This window comes from Dreissena polymorpha, chromosome 1 (assembly GCF_020536995.1).
Source record: "Dreissena polymorpha isolate Duluth1 chromosome 1, UMN_Dpol_1.0, whole genome shotgun sequence".
In the NCBI taxonomy this organism is placed as follows: domain Eukaryota; kingdom Metazoa; phylum Mollusca; class Bivalvia; order Myida; family Dreissenidae; genus Dreissena; species Dreissena polymorpha.
The window spans coordinates 131,767,207-131,787,346 of NC_068355.1; the positions used below are offsets into that span (position 1 = coordinate 131,767,207).

The window sequence follows — 20,140 nt, forward strand, 5'->3', positions numbered from 1 at the left end:
TTATGGTGTTCTTCTCAGATATACCAGGCATAGTGTCAACTCATCACTTTGCACTTGTTGTTCATGTAGTCTGACGAGCATTTAATTATTTTTTAAATATCGACTCTCAGTGCAGGCAAAATGGCAAATCCAGTAAAACATAAAAGAAATAATTATATACAATATCAGTTGTCAACTTGACATAACACAATCATTTAAGTTGTTGTGCTAAGCAAAAAAACACAAACTGTAATGGGACGGTGTTAAGGTGTAAGGAGTTCTACAATATATCCATTTTCATGCTGTTAAGCAGTTGTTTTTTGTTGGTTTGAAAATGTTGACCAATGAGGGAAACTGTAGAAAAGGCATATATCAAATGTTTATACCTAAGAAGCAAATCAAAGTTAAAAATAAGTTCTTTTACTACAGTTCCAGAGAAACAGGTAATTCAATTGAAATATTACAAGGCCCATAAGTCTAAAGGAACTGCTTTAAATATGATGCCCTGGTAATACACACTTCATAACAGTAGTAAAAATTCTCATGAAATGGAAATGGCATTTGGTCTTTTATGAGAAACAGACAAGACAATAGGTACTGGCAGTATGCACATTTTTCCACTTAGTCAGGAATCTTTCCTAAAGTTGTTAAGTTGCGACAAGTAGTTGATGAAAACAGCCTGGAGAAGCGATACAATCATTGCACACTTCTTGTTTTATTCATGTGTAGTTATCAGAAATCTGTAGTGAGTTGAAATAAAAAACAAGACTATTGCCAAGCAATAAATGACCCCTACCGGCTCCACCATTGTCAGATTATTATTTTTTGTTGCCATAGCAACCAGAATTTTTGACAGGAACAAAATGAAATGACGTGCATAATTGCCATATTGCCATCTATCTAAGTTTCAAGTTTCATTTAAAAAATATTAAGAACTTTTAAAGTTATCGCAGGATCCAGAAAAGTGTGACAGACTCACGGACTGACGGACACACAGAGCGCAAACCATAAGTCCCCTCCGGTGAAATCGGTAGGGGACAAAAAACACAGACAACTCAATCGAACGGAATGTCTTTGAAATATGCCAACCTCTTCATGATAATTTTCGTAATGAAGCCAGATGTTTTGTTAAGTAGTTGCCCCTATATTGAAATGTGTCGTCCCTTACCCTATTGAAATGCTATGCAAGTAGTGTGGGTACCTGACGGTATGTCAATGAAACGAGTTGCATTTTAATCATGTAGCACTTGGCGTGTTTTCGCGTCTGTTTCAAAGAAGACACACTGTCTGTCTGTCTGTTTGTCTTTGCAAAGTTGTCTGTTTGAGCCATAACTTTGCCATGTATTAATGAACTTAGAAATACTTTCCACAAATATAAATCATCATAAGACCTCGTTTGGCATGTAACACCTGTCTCACTGCCTTACAGGTCAAGATCACACTCACGGGTCAAAGATCTTAAATTTGCCATTTACAGGTTTACAATTTCTGTTTCAGCCATACTTTGCCATTTATTAATGGATTTCTTAATACTTTTGCATAAATGCAATCCATTAGGACAATGTGGTGTGTGTTTAATTGTCTCCCTACTTCGAATGCCAACCTCGCGAGTTCAATGGTCAAGTTTTGCCATAAAACAGCTTGTCTTTACTCTACCTTTGTCATTCATCCTGTGTTTTTATAATGACCACCAACAGGAGACAGCATTTCATGTATAAGATCTATCTCTTCCTCAGAGGCAAGGAAGGTCAATATTGGGCATTAATTTACCAGATTTTCTTGGCCTTTAACTTTATAACACATCATGCAATTAAAAAAAAATACTACCATGAGGAAATGAGTGCCTTGTGTATCTTTTGTTGAAGCAAAACAACAATAAACAATTAACAACAGACTATGTTTCTTGCAATATGCGAAATTTGTTTAATTAATGAATGCATTAAACAAATTCAATTCATACTAAAATAATTCTGCTGATGATTCCAAAGAATTGTTAATATTCACTGGGTGTAAATGTATTCAATAAAAATGTTATCTTCCTGAAAACTGCTTGCTTAAGTGTATAAAAAAACACTGTCATGCTTGTCTTTAAGTATTGCCAGTAAACCTGTTATTGGCCAGTCATGCGACCATGCCATAGTGAAAATTGAAAACCAAAACCAATTGTATAATTTTTGTTATCCCCACGCTTTTTGAAAAAAAGGTGGGGATATTGTGGTTATCTCCGCCGTCCGTCCGTCCGTCCGTCCGTCTGTCTGTCTGTCTGTCTGTCTGTCTGTCCGTCCGTCCTGGCCACTATCTCCTCCTACACTAAAAGCACTAGAACCTTGAAACTTACACACATGGTAGCTATGAGCATATGTGCGACCCTGCACTATTTGAAATTTTGATCTGACCCCTGGGTCAAAAGTTATAGCGGTTGGGGTGGGGCCGCGTCAGAAATTATCACTCATTTTTTTAGGTTATTTTACATTTACTTCTTTATTTCTACACCGATTCACTTAAAATTGATACTGAACCTCTCTTATGACAATAGGGTCAATCTCAACTATGCATGGCCCCATTACCAACCCTGGGGTGCCCCGCCCACATAGGCCACACCCACCCAAAATTGCCTTTCACTATAACTTCTTCATTTCTACACCAATTCACTTCTAATTGATACTGAACTTCTCTTATGACAATACGGTCAATCTCAACTATGCATGGCCCCATTACCAACCCTGGGGCGCCCCGCCCACATAGGCCACACCCACCCAAAATTGCCTTTTACTATAATTTCTTCATTTCTACACCGATTTTCTTCTAATTGATACTGAACTTCTCTTATGACAATACGGTCAATCTCAACTATGCATGGCCCAATTACCAACCCTAGGGCGCCCCGCCCACATAGGCCACACCCACCCAAAATTGCCTTTTACTATAACTTCTTCATTTCTACACCAATTCACTTCTAATTGATACTGAACTTATCTTTTGACAATATGGTCAACCTCAACTATGCATGGCCCCATTACCAACCCTGGGGCGCCCCTGTGTCAAACATGTCGCGTGGGGATACGCGTCGGCCTCTGCCGCGCCATTTCTAGTTTGCAAATGCAGCACTATGAAATCTTACCCATATATGGCTCAGAGGTGATGGAGTGTTATGAATAAGATATATTTCAATAGACATTTGATTTTGGCAACCAAAGTTAACTGCATGTTGCTGATTTCTTATACTTGAATTTACGAGAAAGCTCCCTGAATAGTCACATAACACACACAATATCCATTTTAACAACTGTGACCAGCTGCCTTAAAGTGTTTGGCTATGAGTGTTAATATTTAAAGTGAAAATAATTTAATGTTAGCTTGGTCTTATTATATATTTGAAAGGGACACAATGTTAGCTTGGTCTCATTATATATTTTAAAGAGACTTATAAACAAAAAAAATCTGTGCGTTTTGTCAATGTCATAAATCCATTAATTCACAAATTCTTGATATTTTTATATATTTTAAAATAAATATCAATGAAAAATGTAAGAAAAAAGTTTGTCATTGGGGGGATTTGAACCTAGGTCCAAAGGCAAAGCTAGGCGCTCTTGATACCACAGCAACGTGAGGGCATTTGATTTTCAAATAAGATTTAAAGTACTATGCAAGTTATACGCGTATTTTCAACATTTGCGACAACCCATTTAAGAAATATTTGTTTCTTTTGTGAATAAGTGACAATGGTCATTTAGTCCAAACGAGTTCCTACTGCGCTGAAGCTACAGACAACATGGTTTATGGACGTTTCGTGCCACTACCAGTTCGTGCCACTGATATTTGTGTTGAAAAGAGGTAGACGTTTCGTCCCACTGATAATATATAGGCGGATAGGTGTGAATAATGCCGTATCGGTGTGAATGATATTGGAGGGTATATTTATGTTGAAAATTACAACAATGTTGACAATTATAATAATAAATAACTAAAAATAAAATTATTTATTGTTATTATACATTTATTTGTAAATAGTTCATCATGTTCAATAAATATTAAACATAAAGGATTACCGGAATAAACCCCCTTCGGAAGAAACCCCCTTCCCTAAAAACGGCATAGCCGAAGAAACCCCCTTTCACATTTTGCATACGCGGAAGAAACCCCCTCGTAAGTTTTGCATAGGCTGAACAAACCCCCTTCGAGTTTTCAGACAGGCGGAATAAACCCCCTTCGTGTTTTCAGAGAGGCGGAATAAACCCCCTTCCTAAGTGTTAAGTCTTTTCCGCAGAGGTTGTAAAATCCCGACTATTAACGATAAAAGCTCTCAATAATTTCTTTAACACAATATGAAGAAGTGAAACTCCAGCTGCTGGAGCAGTATTGAATTTTCATTAAAAACAATTAGTTGGTCCTTTATTTAAGGCAAGTGACCGATTGCCCAAACAGTACAAAACAGCACAATACAGCACAATACAAACCAACATAAACACAAAATATGAATAAAGCTGGGGCCAACGCCTTGGAACGGTCAATGCAAAGCATTGGGGGTTAAAACCTGGTTATAGAGCGCTCAACCTCACACTTGGCCCAGCAATATTCATAATACATTTAAAAAATAATAAAAACACAATACCGCCACCAGCCTCTGAAGGCTGAAAATATAACAACATCGAAGATATGTACGGGGATACACGCTACTGCATCCACGCGGAACACATCAAACTGTTGTGCAATGCAATATGAAGAAGTGAAACTCCAGCTGCTGGAGCAGTATTGAATTTTCATTAAAAACAATTAGTTGGTCCTTTATTTAAGGCAAGTGACCGATTGCCCAAACAGTACAAAACAGCACAATACAAACCAACATAAACACAAAATATGAATAAAGCTGGGGTCACCGCCTTGGAACGGTCAATGCAAAGCATTGGGGGTTTAAACCTGGTACAAACCTTGCCATTTTTTCTCTTGTATCAAATAAATTTCAGCATAAGTGACTATTTATAGACTTGATGAAATATTCCCTTCGAACATGCATCAATCCCCTGACTAGTTGTGTGCTTGTTACAACGCCCAATACACCCACGCTTTCTATGCTGCATAATTTTCGCGCCCTTTTTATTGAGAAAAAGAGTCAACTCAAAATAGAATTTACACAAATATTTCAACGTTGCGGTAACATTTACATTCGGAAGTGCTAATGTAATTAAACAAAACTGTACATAACTTCACACGAGCCGCAAAGGCGCCGATCATGACACAACTTCTCATCATTATCTACAATAGCCGGTACATTAAAGGACCTTTTATATAATTAAATGAAGGTGCGAAAATCTTTTTCCAAACTGTTATGTGCTGAGTAAAGAGGTGTACCGGCCGTATGTTCACAAGTTGTTAATGATGAGATGCTCGTGTGAATTGGTCTTGCACTCGTTTCAGTGAGATTATACCATTTTATATGCGTTAGCTTGTACTAGATTGATAAAAATAACAAAAACACAAAATTAGCGCCCAGAGCCGCTAGTGACGAAGATATTTGGTACATATTTTCCTTCAATAACCGAAGAACTCGTCTTGTAAAAAAAAATTGAATCATGCTCCCCTGGAACTTTCTGAAAATGAAAGTGAATTTCTGTAAACAATTACCGTGCGTTTGAATGTAACTAAATCGTCTAGAAGGGGGTTTGTTCCGCTATGGAAGGGGGTTTCTTCCGCCTATGCAAAACTAGCGAGGGGGTTTCTTCCGCCTATGCAAAACTAGCGAGGGGGTTTCTTCCGCGTATGCAAACTATGAAAGGGGGTTTCTTCCGCCGTGCCGTTTTTAGCGAAGGGGGTTCCTTCCGAAGGGGGTTTCTTCCGTACACCAACATAAAGTGTTGTTATTTTTTATGCATCATGTGTATGTGTTTGTAAAAATAAAATAAATGATTTTTTGATAGTATAAAAACGTGTGTTGTTCGTTGAATTCACAAAACCAGTAATGACTTGCGAATATCCTTGTGTGTACTGTGCATGGAATGTTGGGGAAGAAGATAAAGCCAACTCATGCAACGAATGTGAAAGATGGCAGCATCTGTCGGTGAGACTGGGGTCAGTGCGACCTAGGGTTTAACGTGCCTCCTGTTGCGCCGTGAGGCAGAAACAGTGGATCTAACAATCCGCCTAGTGTCGGAACACGCCCTGACTCGGGTACACCGGAAAATATTCAAAGAAGTGCACGGGCGACTCATCGAGATCTGGGAGAAGTACGAAGACGATGACATAACAACTACTGAGCTGCTGAGAGCGTGCAGCCATATCATCGGGCTGTGACCAAGCACAGCCATGGACAAAATCCACAATGATGACTTCTGAAATGCAATACATTGTATATCTGATTTGTGTATGTATAGGATAGTATGCTGTTGTATTTTTGTTTATATATTTATTTACTTTTGTATATGTGTATTAAACCTTTTAAATTGTATGTATGCATTCACTTATGATATTGTTAATGTCAATTTATTGCAAATGTTTCAATATATTTATGTAATAAATCTAGATATTGTTCAAATGTATGAATGCACTCACTTCTGATATTGTTTATGTCAATTTATTGCAAATGTTTGACTATATTTATGTAATCAATCTAGATATTGTTAAAATGATTGTATGCATTCACTTTTGGATATGGTTAATGTCAATGTTTTGAAAGTGTTTTATGTAATTTTTTGTTAATGTATTCTTTTAAGCATGTAAATTGACTCTTTCACAATCATGAAATAAAACAATCTTGTTTTAACATTGAACAGATGTTACAATCAAAGGTGCGAAAGTTTGCTGTTATTATTCACACCTTCTATACGATATTATTCACACCTATCCGCCTATAAATTATCAGTGGTACGAAACGTCCAATGCCCTCCTACACAAATGTCAGTGGCACGAACTGGTAGTGGCACGAAACGTCCAGCACCCCCTACGTTGACGCCCCCCCCCCCCCCCCGAGCTCCCGAGCCGCTTAATTTATTCAAGTAATGTTAAACGCACTGTATGCAAATTATATACATTGTAATTTGCACAACAAAGTTTACTTGTTTGTAACCCTATAAAAAATAAAAGTTCCGGTGTATTTTTGTGGTAAATCGCTGTATCTACTCGGCTGAGAATGAAATGGTCTTCAAGACTAAAGAGTTTATAAAAGTTAATTAGGAATTAACAACATAATTTGGCAAGTTATACGTTGATTCTGACGAACTTATACGTGGTAAAATATGGTAATTACCAAGAATGTTTGTATTAACCGTCAAAAGTAGTTTATTTCTAATGGAAATAATTTATTAAAAACTATTTTACCACGTACAGTGTAGCTGTGTAGGTCTTTACACATTATCCTAGTCCATATAAACGGACTCCCACTCCCAGAGCCTTTGATAATTTTTGCCATGGCGGCTCTGGCAGTCCATATGCACCCCTTCATAAACATGGGTGCAGTTCAGCGCAGAGAATCCATGCGCTTCACTAAACAGACGTCGTTCAAATGAGGAAAATAATGAATAAACTTCATAAACATGTTAAATTTACCTGAATGGCAATCTACAGATGTTATCCTTTGCATGCAACCTATAAAAACACGACGATGTTTCAACACACTTTTCTCGCTGACATGTTTATGTTTAAAGTTGAATCAGTGTATTCTGTTTCGAATACCACATCGTTATCTACTTTATAGGCTGAATCTGTTTGTCCGAAAATATAGAGTCACGAAAAATAATAATTAAAACAGGGCTTGCTTTGCCATTCGCCAAATTAGCCAATGCAAAGACCTATACCAATCTGTAATCTATAGGTCTTTGGCCTATGGCTACAAATTTGGCTACAGAAAATTATATTTGGCTACAACTTTTTCTTCATTAAAACCACAATATAGCCAAAAATAGACGAATTTTGCAATAGCCAGGTGAATTTGGCTAAAGAAATTTTTGAGCCAGGGGAAGCCCTGTTTAAATCTAAAAAGGAGGGTGTCCGAAAACTTGGAGTGTCCGAAAACTTAGAGTTATTACGGTAATCCCAATAAGTTCTTCCTTATTAAACCAAATTCAATGTAAAAAGAATACATCTCAAATTTGTTTAGCAATTCAATCAATGCAAAACAGCATAACAATCACAATACCTGTTAGGCCAGAATTTTTTAATGAAATGATTTCGGACCTGCCAACTCTAATTTTTGAAGAAACAAAAAATAAATAAATTGAATCTTGATTTTTTTTCGGATGCCAAAAGGTGGCGTTTAAACACAAAATGGGTGCCGGGTTTAAGAAAAAGTTCAATTGTGCTGGAATTTACCAAAACCTATACCACCAAGAACGATACAACGCTTTCACTACGTTATTGTCAATTATACCGGTGTGTACACAATGCTGCTAACTGAATAATTATGCAGCAGTCAAATGAAATCCTGAATAGAATCGATTTGTAAGTAAATAAATTATAATTTCTTTATGATTTTATAAAATTGATAGTATTAAAATGACTAAAAATTATTATGAAAGCAATAAGAAAACGATTTTAATTCAACAGGTGCCCGAAATGAGAAACCCATTTACTTTAAATCTTCAATATTTTACACACAAATACGGTCATATTTTAAAGAATAAAATTGAATGTGTTGTTTAATGCAGTTGTAGTGAAGAACTTGTGCATAAAATACGTGTTTTTTCCTTATTTTCAATGGGTACAAAATGGGTAATTCCTGACTGGTTCGTACCAAAAGTTCAAAAATCGCAAAATCTACAGTTTTTAAAACGATTTCAAACCATGAATATCCAAATAAAAATAATTAATTATTTGAAATAGTTTATTTTATTTTTTCGGGTTAAAAATGTGCAGTTGTATCCAAAATGAAATTCCCTTGTCCAACATGTCAGGCACTTGGCATCCGCTGTAAACATTGCAAAAACTTGACTCTTTGAACAATGGGTTAGTGATGGAAATAAACTAATTTTGCAAGAAAGAAAAGCAGGAATGTTTGTATGGCCTATCAGAGAGGATACACAGACTGTAGAGAGAAAGTTCATTCTTGATGTTTTCGACCTGCCAGAGTGCATTACCTCAGGACGCCAGTGTTTTTTTCTCCAAAATATGAACATTATGACATATTAAGATAAAGATAAGTTTTATTTAAAGTCGGCAAGACAGCAACAATACAAACATAAGATCATGCGAGCTTTTGAACCGACTATTGTACAACAAGGGTTTATAATAAAAACAAATGTAAATCAGCTACAATGTTTAGAATGTAAGTTACATGATGGTTACACAATTGTAATGGATTCGAGGCATAGTATTAAGTTAAGACACATCATAATTGCAACTTTACAGTAAATGTTCAATCTCCAGTCCTTCCCAAAATTATAATTTATTGCCGGCCATGAGGTCCTGTAATCATGCAGCCTTTTCCGGCCCAGAATGATTATTTCAGGCCCAAAAAGTAAAAGATGACGACGAAAGACAAAGATGACATTTTTAACAATATTTTAATATTATCAGATTAATTTAATGCCCTGCTTGCCTACAAATTAATCAGATATAACGGGAACCAAAAGTATATGGTATCGTTTCTCTCCCTTTGCGAATCTGCTCATATAGTGATGACGTTGTGTGTAATTTGCATTGACGACGCAGCAAAAATCTTCGGATACCGTATATACATGTACGTCATTCAAGAAATGCAACCAATGAAAAAATGTTTTACATGATTGGAGTGTTCATAAATAACTCAGTTAATCCCTCCTTTTGCCTTGAAACTTTTCAGGAAATAGCTTATGGAATTCCAAATTTTGCCATAATTTTATAACCGGACACGAGGTCCGGTAATATTAGAATCATTTCCGGATTTTCCAAATTATTATCGGAAAAATCCGAGGACCGACGGTATTTCGGAAAGACTGAATCTATAGAAGAAATTGTTCTTTTAAACAACACATGTATTGCAAGTAACATTACTATTGTTTAATACATTTAAGAGCAAAAGGGGTTTTCCTGATTTTCCTGAGAAAAGATATACCTACCTTGTTTATATATATTATATCAGATTTTTTTGTCAAAATGATGAAAAATGTTGTTTTATGACATATTGATAGTGTTTAAATGACTTGAACACGTGCCCAACACCTGTGCTCCGAGTCTGTGCGTTTATTTGATTTCACATGGTTTTACATGTGACCCGCGCGTGTTTAAATTTAGATCATTTCTGTCCATGAACAGATATTGAAAAGCCCTATCTTTGTACTGAGCATTTCTTGACCGATTTTGACCAAATTGTTTGCACATCTGACGTAAATACCATCACATTTTGACTCAAAATCACTTTTTTGCGACACATAACAAAAATGGGAGAACATACCAACATCAACTCGGCCATCTTTAACCTTTGATTAAATGTATATTTATGTAAATGATGTTTTTATATACCATTTCAGGTAAGAGATTGCAAATAAGTGAAGTTGTACTTTGTTTAAAGCAGGGAAAGGAGAGTACAACACAATAAAATTACACTGTTACTCCAATATAGCACTCTCCGTTAGAATGCTGAATCCAATATAACGCAGGGGTTGATTGGATCCCGTTTTTTCTCCAACCTTCCATTTCTGATTCAAATCCATGTTATGCCTTTACCACTTTTATTTTGTTCAATACTTTTAACTATGTAAAGACATGAATGATCTGATCTATAGCTCGTTATATAGGAGTCACTTTGTCGGTCTGTCTGTCTGTCGGTCTGTCCTGAAAGCTTGTCTGGGCCATAACTAAGTTGTTCATTATGAGATTTTAAAATCATTTGGCACAATTGTTCACCATCATTGGACGGTGTGTCGCGCCCAAGAATTACGTCGATATCTCAAAGGTCAAGGTCACACTTTGAGTTTACAGATCAAAAATGGCCTAAAATGAGCTTGTCCGAGCCATAATTTTGTCGTTCATTTGAGATTTTTAAAATCATTTGGCACATTTGTTCACCATCATTGGATGGTGTGTCACGCGAAAGAATTACGTTGATATCTACAAGGTCAAAGTCACACTTTGAGTTCAAAGGTCAAAAAAGGCCATAAATGTGCTTGTCCAGGCCATATATATGTTGTTCATTGTGAGATTTTAAAATCATTTGTTCACCATCATTTGCTGGTATATTGCACGAAAGAATTATGTCAATATCTCCAAGGTCAAGGTCACACTTTTAGTTCAAAGGTCAAAAATGGCCATAAATGATAATGGCATAATAATTCTTAAAAGTCACTATAAATTAGCTTCTCTTGTTTTGTGAAGACAGCATGCAAAATAGTCTGTGTCAATGCGGCAATTGGGGGTATACGTCACGTCTGTAACAAAGCTCTAGTCTGTTGTGTAATGTCAATAAAGGTGTGAAAAACTCGCGTGTCAGTGTTTATTACATGTTTTCCTTATCAGAGCGGTTTCGGTGCGCTAATTTCAATAAGTGCAAGCGGGATAATTGCGCACAGTATAAAACAAGTTTTTCTGTCATTTCATTATCATTCTAGTATTTAGTAGTCATTTACTCTTTCAGTTCGTGTACGAGAAATTAATTAAATAATCTAGACGATTTATGTACATGCTAACGCACTGTAATTATTAACATGAAGTTGCATAACATGGATTTGAATCAGAAATGGAAGGTTGGAGAAAAAACGGGATCCAATCACCAACCGCGTAATATTGGATTCATCGTTCTAACGGAGAGTGCTATATTTGAGTTACAGTGTGTTGAACATTTATTAATTGGGTTTTATTTCATTATAATAATTGACATACAACCATAACATGTATGTCTCTAAATTTTTGGACACTCTTAATTTTTAGCTGGTCGTTTTCGGAGAAAACCCGAGGTATTGTCATAGCCAGCTCGTCGTCCGACGTCCGCACCGTGCTGAAACCTTAACATTTTGTTAAGGATTTGAACATTGGCTCTTAAATAAAATTGCTTCCACCTGCAACTTTGAAACTTCATATGTAGATGCACCTTGATGAGTTCTGCACGCCACACCCATGTTTGGGTCACTAGGTCAAAGGTCAAGATCACTGTGACCTTTAAAAAAAAATTATTTATTCAAAACTGCACCCATAGCCAAGCATGGCACCTGTTATGCGGTGCTCTTGTTTTATATTTGTTGTATCTAAATTTTAGGACACACAAAAAAGTTATTATTTTTAAGTGTCCAAAACAATTACAATAATGCATCCCTCATTAATTAGAGGTCACCCCTTTCCCCAGCTAGCGGCCAGCAATTTTGCATCCCAAAATACAATCAAACATGTAGATACACATGGAAACGTAGCGATCACAAGGCGGTCTTGACCTTTTTTAGCTCGACTATTATATATGAAATATATATAGTGGAGCTATCCTACTCACCCCGGCATCGGCGTTCCCGTTCCCGTTAGCGTTAGTGTGCAAATGTTAAAGTTTGCATACTACCCCAAATATTTCTTATGTCCCTTGACATATTGCTTTCATATTTTGCATACTTGTTTACCAATATAACCCCAACCTATAAACAAGAGCAGACAATTGTATCAAGCATTTGGTAAGAATTATGGCCCTATTTATGCCCCCTTTCAAAGAAAAGGGGACATATAGTGATCGGACTATCCGTCTGTCTGTCCGTTCGTCTGTCTGTCCGTCTTTCCGTCACACTTTGCGTTTAGGTTTCGAAAAATGCCCTTTGAGATATACCCTTCATATTTGGTATGCATTTGTATATAAACAAGGCCTTTCCATACGCACACAATTTTTTACCCATGACCTTGACCTTGAACTTAGGGTCCGCGTTTAGGTTTCGAAATCTGCGTTTAGGTTTCGAAAAATGCTCATAACTTCTATGTCCCTTGAGATATAACCTTCATATTTGGTATGCATGTTTATATGGACAAGGCCTTTCCATATGCAAATTTTTTTTTACCCCTGTGACCTTGACCTTGAACTTAGGGTCCGCGTTTAGGTTTCAAAATCTGCGTTTAGGTTTCGAAAAATGCTCATAACCTCTATCAAAGCGTTTATAAGGGGCATAAGTCATCCTATGGTCACAGCTCTTGTTTCACTAAGAATATGCATATTATTGATAAATCTATGTTAAAGTTTGCGTACCACCTCAAATATTTACTATGTCCTTTGACATATTGCTTTCATATTTTGCATACTTCTTTACCAACATGACCCCAATCTATAAACAAGAGCAGACAACTGTATCAAGCATTTGACAGAATTATGGCCCCTTTTATACTTAGATAATTGAACATTTTGTTAAGTTTTGTGTTTTGGTCAATTTTACTCCTAAAGTATCATAGCTTTTGCTTTTTAGACTTTGGAAACTCGCTAACTATCATAAGGGGACTGTACAGGGCAAGTTGCATATCTCTGGTTGGCTTTTAACGGAATTATGGCCCTTTTTTGTCTTTGTAACTTTGAATATTTTTTTATGTCCCCCACCACTATAGAGGGGGACATATTGTTTTTGCCCTGTCTGTTTGTCTGTCTGTTGGTTTGCACCAACTTTAACATTTTGCAATTACTTTTGCTATATTGAAGATAGCAGCTTCATATTTGGCATGCATGTGTTTCTCATGGAGCTGCACATTTTGAGTGGTAAAAGGTCAAGGTCATCCTTCAAGGTCAAAGGTAAAAAAGACTAAATCAAAGCGGCGCAGAAGGGGACATAGTGTTTCTGACAAACACATTTCTTGTTTTATTTGGTGTTTAGATCCCATTTACTTCTAAAGTATCAAGGCTATTGCTTTCAAACTTCAAATACTTTCTTGCTATCATGATGTTACTGTACCTGGCAAGTTGAATTTGACCTTGACCTTTGAATGACCTTGACTCTCAAGGTCAAATTAATAAATTTTGCGTAAATTGCCATAACTTCTTTATTTATGATCACATTTGATTCATACTTTGACAAAACAACACTTACCTGACATACCACAATGGACTCCACCCAAACCATCCCCCACGCCCCACCCCAGAATCCCCCCCCCCCCCAAAATAAAAACCAACAAAAAAAACAACCTTTTTTTAATTTTTTTGAAAGATCATCTATTAAATTACCACACACCCAAATTATACCCCCCTCTCCATGATGGCTTACGTTATACTGTCAAGCACTCAAATAGTCGAGCGCTCTGTCCTCTGACAGCTCTTGTTCATATTACAAATATGCATATTAGTAAATTCTAAAATGCAAACGAGCTATAGATCAGATCATTCATGTCTTTACATAGTTAAAAGTATTGAACAAAATAAAAGTGGTAAAGGTTTATAGAAATTTAATAATGCATTGTTATCTTATATAGAATCAGTAATTTATACTTTGTATTCACTGATTATCTTAGCATTCAGCAAAATTGGTATTTTCTGATAGTTATGGTGTTTAGCAAATCTTGTAATCACTGATTGTCACTGCAAAACTCGATGAATATTTCAGTTGTTTACCGCACATCCATTGCTGTTTCTTTTCAGTGTCCATAGGTGATAGATGCTCTGTAGTCATGAGCTTCTGTGGATCAAGGGACGGCTCGCTGAGTGTGAGGCACGGTGTACTGAAGAACAAATGCTTCGTGGACGTGTTGAACATCATCCCTCACGCCGTGATGATAGTCATCAGTGTGGTCATCATCCTAGTCTGGAGGAAATCCATCCTGGGACAGCTGAAGGCAAAGACTTGGGTCCATTTTAAGTGTCATTCTTTACGATGGATCGTCACGCTAACACTCACGTTTGTTATCGCGTTAGATATTGTAGAAGGGTTTATCTCTGACTTCATTGATCCAGACAGTGTCAATTATCATATTTTGATACCACCATGTATATCGTTTATCAGTACCGTGTTGTCGCTAGTTCTGTATCACAATATAGAAATGTGGAACTCGCCGAGATTCCTTCTCATGCTGGCACTGTACTGGACCAGCTCATGTGGTCTAAAGGTAATTCATGTATATTGTAGCAACATGTATACATGTATATGGTGCTCTGGGAAAACTGGGCTAAATGCATGCGCATTAAGTTTCATCCCTGATTAGTCTGTTCAGTCTGCACAGGTAAATCAGGGATGACACTTTCCTCTTAAACTGGAGTTTTGAAAAGAAGGCCATTCCTTTGACAAAAAAATACCAAAAAAGCAGAAAGTGTCGTCCCTTATAAGCCTGTGCGGACTGCTCAACCTATTTTGGGATAACATTTTGCACACATGCATTTAGCCCCATTTCCTCATTTATACATGTATATTTCTTAACAGTTAGTGCATTATACACACATATACCTATATATTGTTGTCTTAAATATTCACCAATGCATAAATTACTATTATTTTACACTAATGTTTTTGATTTTCATCTTTGTACATAAATTATATGCACATATTTCAAGGTTTCATTTATTTTCTGACATAAGTACCGTGTGTAAACAAAGAAAATTGAAACTTTACGTAATTAAAGCATATACTCGTCATCAAAATTTGTGATCTGTTAAATTAACATCTAAAGACAGGTTGACATAATATCAGGGACATTTGATCTGTTTCTGGATGCTGCTGGACATATGGAATGTTTGCAAATATAACTGTTTATTTTTTCACATGACCATTGATATCCCTGCAGTTGCTGAAGGCATTTACCCTGTACCAGAGTGAGATACAGACTGTCCACCTGCGTCTGTGGACCTGTTGGATACAGGTGGCACTATACGCCTCACTGGTTGTCATAGAGATAGTCGTGCTTCTACTGCAGGTGAGGTGCAGCATTTTTGTGCTGTAAACTTAATGCCAATTTGCAAACACTCGTTTCGGTGACATACAGCCATTGTGTAGATTACTATATATCATGACGACTAAAGATATATATCATGTTGTTTGTATCTAAAACGTTGAATGCATAGTTAATTATCACAGGCATTTCATTAATCCCCAATAGCGTTATCATGTCCATCGTTAATTCGATTGTTATTTGTCAATTTTGACAAGAGTCACAATTTCTTTTCTGTATTGTCTGTCATTTTGTTAGAATGATGTAAGACAAAAGGTGCGCATAGAAACAAAAACATGGGCAACCATCTTAAGTATTTTGGTTACTCGGAGTAAGACTAAAGAGCCCAGTATATGTACCATGTACATGTAGAGTCATATGTATCTAATACTTTCTTTAAATAAAATAATTGATAACTAATCGACAGCATTGCTAATATGATTCTCTTTCTGTGAATTATGTTTGAATATTGTCTGAGTTGAATCATTTCCTTGGCCTTGATTAATGAATAGTATAAAACTAATTATTAATGCACAGTCGCAAATTTTTATGCCCCCTGATCAAATGATCAGGGGTATATTGTTGTTGGCCTGTCTGTCTGTCTGTCATTCATTCATTCATTCATTTATTCTTTGTGTGTGTCCCAAAACTTTAACCTTGGTCATAATCTTTGCAATATTAAAGATATTTGGCATGCATGTGTATCTCATGGAGCTGCACATTTTGAGTGGTGAAAGGTCAAGGTAATCCTTCAAGGTCAAAGGTCAAAAATATGGCTTCAAAGCAATAGGGGGTATTGTGTTTCTGACAAACAAATCTCTTGTTAAAATTGATTAATTGCACTGAATTGCTTCAAGCTTAAAAAAGCTAGCTGCCTAGCCAGACTGCCAACTTTTGAATTTGAGTTGCACAGGCCAAAATCTACTGGCCCCAGGCTCACGACAACCACTAATTTCTAGCCCTGAATGACACACCACACAGTGACACATGTGATGATGGCATTTATTTTGAAAGACCTGTGTACCATTCTTAAGGTCAAGGTCACACTAAATAGTCCACCCTCAAATATACAGTCAAACCTGAATTCAGCGGTCAGTCAAGGGAAATGAGCAAAGTGACCGTTGTCCACAGGTGACCGTTGAATTTGGATCACAATTTTAAGATGGTTTGTCAGTTGGCAATATTGCTTCGTCGTTTCCCCACCCAGTCATTTGCATACAGTGTAAAACAAATGCCCATTGCCGTTAACTAAGCATAATAACAGAATTTACTTACATTGAATAATGCAGAATAATATCTTATAGATTGATTTAATTTCATATTGTTATTAAACTTAAGCAATGACTTTATCAACGCAAGTATAATTGTTTACTCATGCATCTCGATCATTCAGTTAATAAAGCTTGTCACGTGCCGTTGACGTCACATCCGTACAAGTCAAAAAGCAGATTCGCTGTCATAAACTGATAGTACGGTGTAATTGTACCGTTCTAATTCAAAGAAAAAGACGCAAAAAGTTTGTTAAAATTTATTTGTACGCAAACATCACACAAAAAGCATTTTAATTCAACAACCTCATACAAAATACAAACATTCATTCATTCTTTATCTAAAAAAACCATAGCACATCATGCACAAAAAACAAGATAACTTATCACCCAAAAAACTTACAAACATACTCAACTATTATCACTAGCAACAATAAACAATTCACTCCAAGCTAAAAAAACTCGCTTATCTTCTTTTGACCACTTGCACACTTGACCCGGTGCGCAAAGAATTTGTCCTGAAATTTCAGGATGGAGTCAAGCATCACCTGGTTTTTCTTTGACAAAGCAACGTTCTTTTGGTGATCAATGTACTGGCATGTTTCGCTGACGGAGCAGACGGTGCTGGATGATGGAAGTGCAGAGTTATCTTCCTCCTCATCAGATTCTGCATCCGGCTGTGTGGCTTCAGTTCGTCCATAAGTTCCGACGCCGGCCTCTCCCAGTCCGTGATGTTGGTATCACAAATGGCCAGGTCCTTATGAATGTCCGTCAGATCCCCAATGTCTTCATCAAACAGATCCGGCGAAACACACAGCAACGCGAATGGAATATCGTCTTCAGTGTCGTCCACAAAATAGACGGACAAATGGCGTGCTGTGTTTTTAATTTTCGCGACTCGAGACGACTGACGCATAATCGTTGATTTCAGTTAAAACAGGATTTTTCGAGTGGAATATAGTGGCCGTAGGCCGTTATGGAAAGGTGGCCGTTAAATTCATGTGTAATATAGAGTGTTTTTCGTTGGGGGGATTCCAGCCTGACCGTTGTCTGCAGGTGACCGGTAAATTCAGGTGGCCGTTAGGTCAGTTTCGACTGTATGCATCATAATGTTTTTGCAAACTAACTAATAATCATTTATCAGTCAATTTTATAATAACTTGCACCAAATGTTCAATATTTGGTATCAACATGTTGGGGGACATGATCTGTGTCTACTCCAAAGTTCAAGGTCCTACTGTCAAAATGTCAATGCTCAAAATATGGGCATAAAACTGCTCATGTAGGCTGTAACTTTTCTAATATAACTGGCAATTTTAAATAGCATGCCTCACATGTTTTTATTGTTAATGGGATGTATTGCATTAAATGCATATGTCCCAAACTTTAAGCAGTGATTTTTTGTTGCTTTTATTTGTTACAGCCTGCGCGATAAACCATGAAATTGGGAAAAAATAGCATGCTAAACCATGAAATTGGGAAAGATAAAGCATTATAAATGTGATTATAAGTAACAGAATTAAAATTGCTTTTTAATTGCATTTTTGACAGCATTTTTATTAGCTCATCTATTTTTTGAAAAAAAAATATGAGCTATTGTCATCACCTTGGCGTCAGCGTCGGCGTCTGGTTAAGTTATGTGTTTAGGTCCACTTTTCTCAGAAAGTATCAATGCTATTGCATTCAAACTTGGTACACTTACTTACTATAATGAGGGGACTGGGCAGGCAAAGTTAGATAAATCTGGCGTGCATTTTGACAGAATAATGTGCCCTTTTTATACTTAAAAAATTGAAAATTTGGAAAAATTTTGTGTTAAGGTCCATTTTATTCCTTAAGTATCAAAGCTATTGCTTTCATACTTGCAACACTTACTAAGTATCATAAGGGGACTGTGCAGGCAAAGTTATGTAACTCTGACAGGCATTTTGACAGAATTATGTGCCCTTTTTATACTTAGAAAATTGAAAATTTGATTAAGTTTTGTGTTTAGGTCCACTTTATTCCTTAAGTATCAAAGCTATTGCTTTCATACTTGCAACTCTTACTAACTATCTTAAGGGGACTGTGCAGGCAAAGTTATGTAACTCTGACTGGCATTTTGACAGAGTTATGGGCCCTTTATACTTAGAAATTGAAAATTTGATTTAGTTTTGTGTTTTGGTACACTTTACTCCTAAAGTATCATAGATATTGCTTTCATACTTGGAACACTCGCAAACTATCATAAGGGGACAGTACAGGACAAGTTGCATAACTCTGGTTGTCATTTTGACGGAATTATGGCCCTTTTTTGACTTAGTAACTTTGAAAATATGGTTAAATTTTGTGTTTAGATCCACTTTACTTCTGAAGTATCAAGGCAATTGCTTTCAAACTTCAAATACTTTCATGCTATCATGAGGGTACTGTACATGTACCTAGCAAGTTGAATTTTACCTTGGTCTTTGAATGACCTTGACTATCAAGGTCAAGTTATTAAATTTTGCTAAAATTGCCATAACTTCTTTGTTTATGATTAGATTTGATTGATACTTTGACATAACAACTCTTACCTGACATACCACAATAGACTCCAACAAAACTATCCCCCACGCCCCCACCCCAGAATCCCCCCCACAATTTTTTTTTCATTATTTTTTTAAAGATCATCTCATAAATGACTACACCCTCACACTCCACCCCCCCTCCCAATATTTTTTTAACATGGTTAAAAAAACAAAAAAAAAATTGTTATTATTTTATTTTTTTAAATAACCCCCCCCCCCAAAAAAAAAATTAATATTTTTATATATATATGTATTTTTTTAAACATCATGTAATAAATTACCACACCCCACATTATACCCCCCTCTCCCTCATGTAATAAATTACCACACCCCATATTATACCCCCCTCCCTCCCCCCAAACTTCCCCCCCCCAACCTCTTCCCCCCCCCCAATTTTTTTAAAACATCATGTACTAAATTACCACACCCCACATTATACCCCACCTCTCACCCCCTCCCCCCCAACCTCACCCCCACAACCTCCTCCCCCCCAATTTTTTTAAACATCATCTAATAAATTACCACCCCCCCACATTATAACCCCCTCTCAACCGCACCCCCCTACCCCCCCCAGCC

General features: G+C 36.6%; 1 protein-coding gene across 4 annotated transcripts in view; it reads left to right on the forward strand.

Moving 5' to 3' along the window:
• Positions 1-7,079: 7,079 nt before the first annotated feature.
• LOC127850349 (ATP-binding cassette sub-family C member 9-like) overlaps positions 7,080-20,140 on the forward strand; it is an 80,160-nt gene continuing 67,099 nt past the window's right edge. For all 4 annotated transcript variants that reach the window (XM_052383326.1, XM_052383334.1, XM_052383341.1 and 1 more), the window contains exons 1-3: positions 7,080-7,211; positions 14,468-14,931; positions 15,604-15,732. In XM_052383326.1, coding sequence (XP_052239286.1) covers positions 14,497-14,931; positions 15,604-15,732 — 564 coding nt within the window. In that variant the 5' untranslated portion in view covers positions 7,080-7,211; positions 14,468-14,496. The remainder of the gene's footprint in view (positions 7,212-14,467; positions 14,932-15,603; positions 15,733-20,140) is intronic.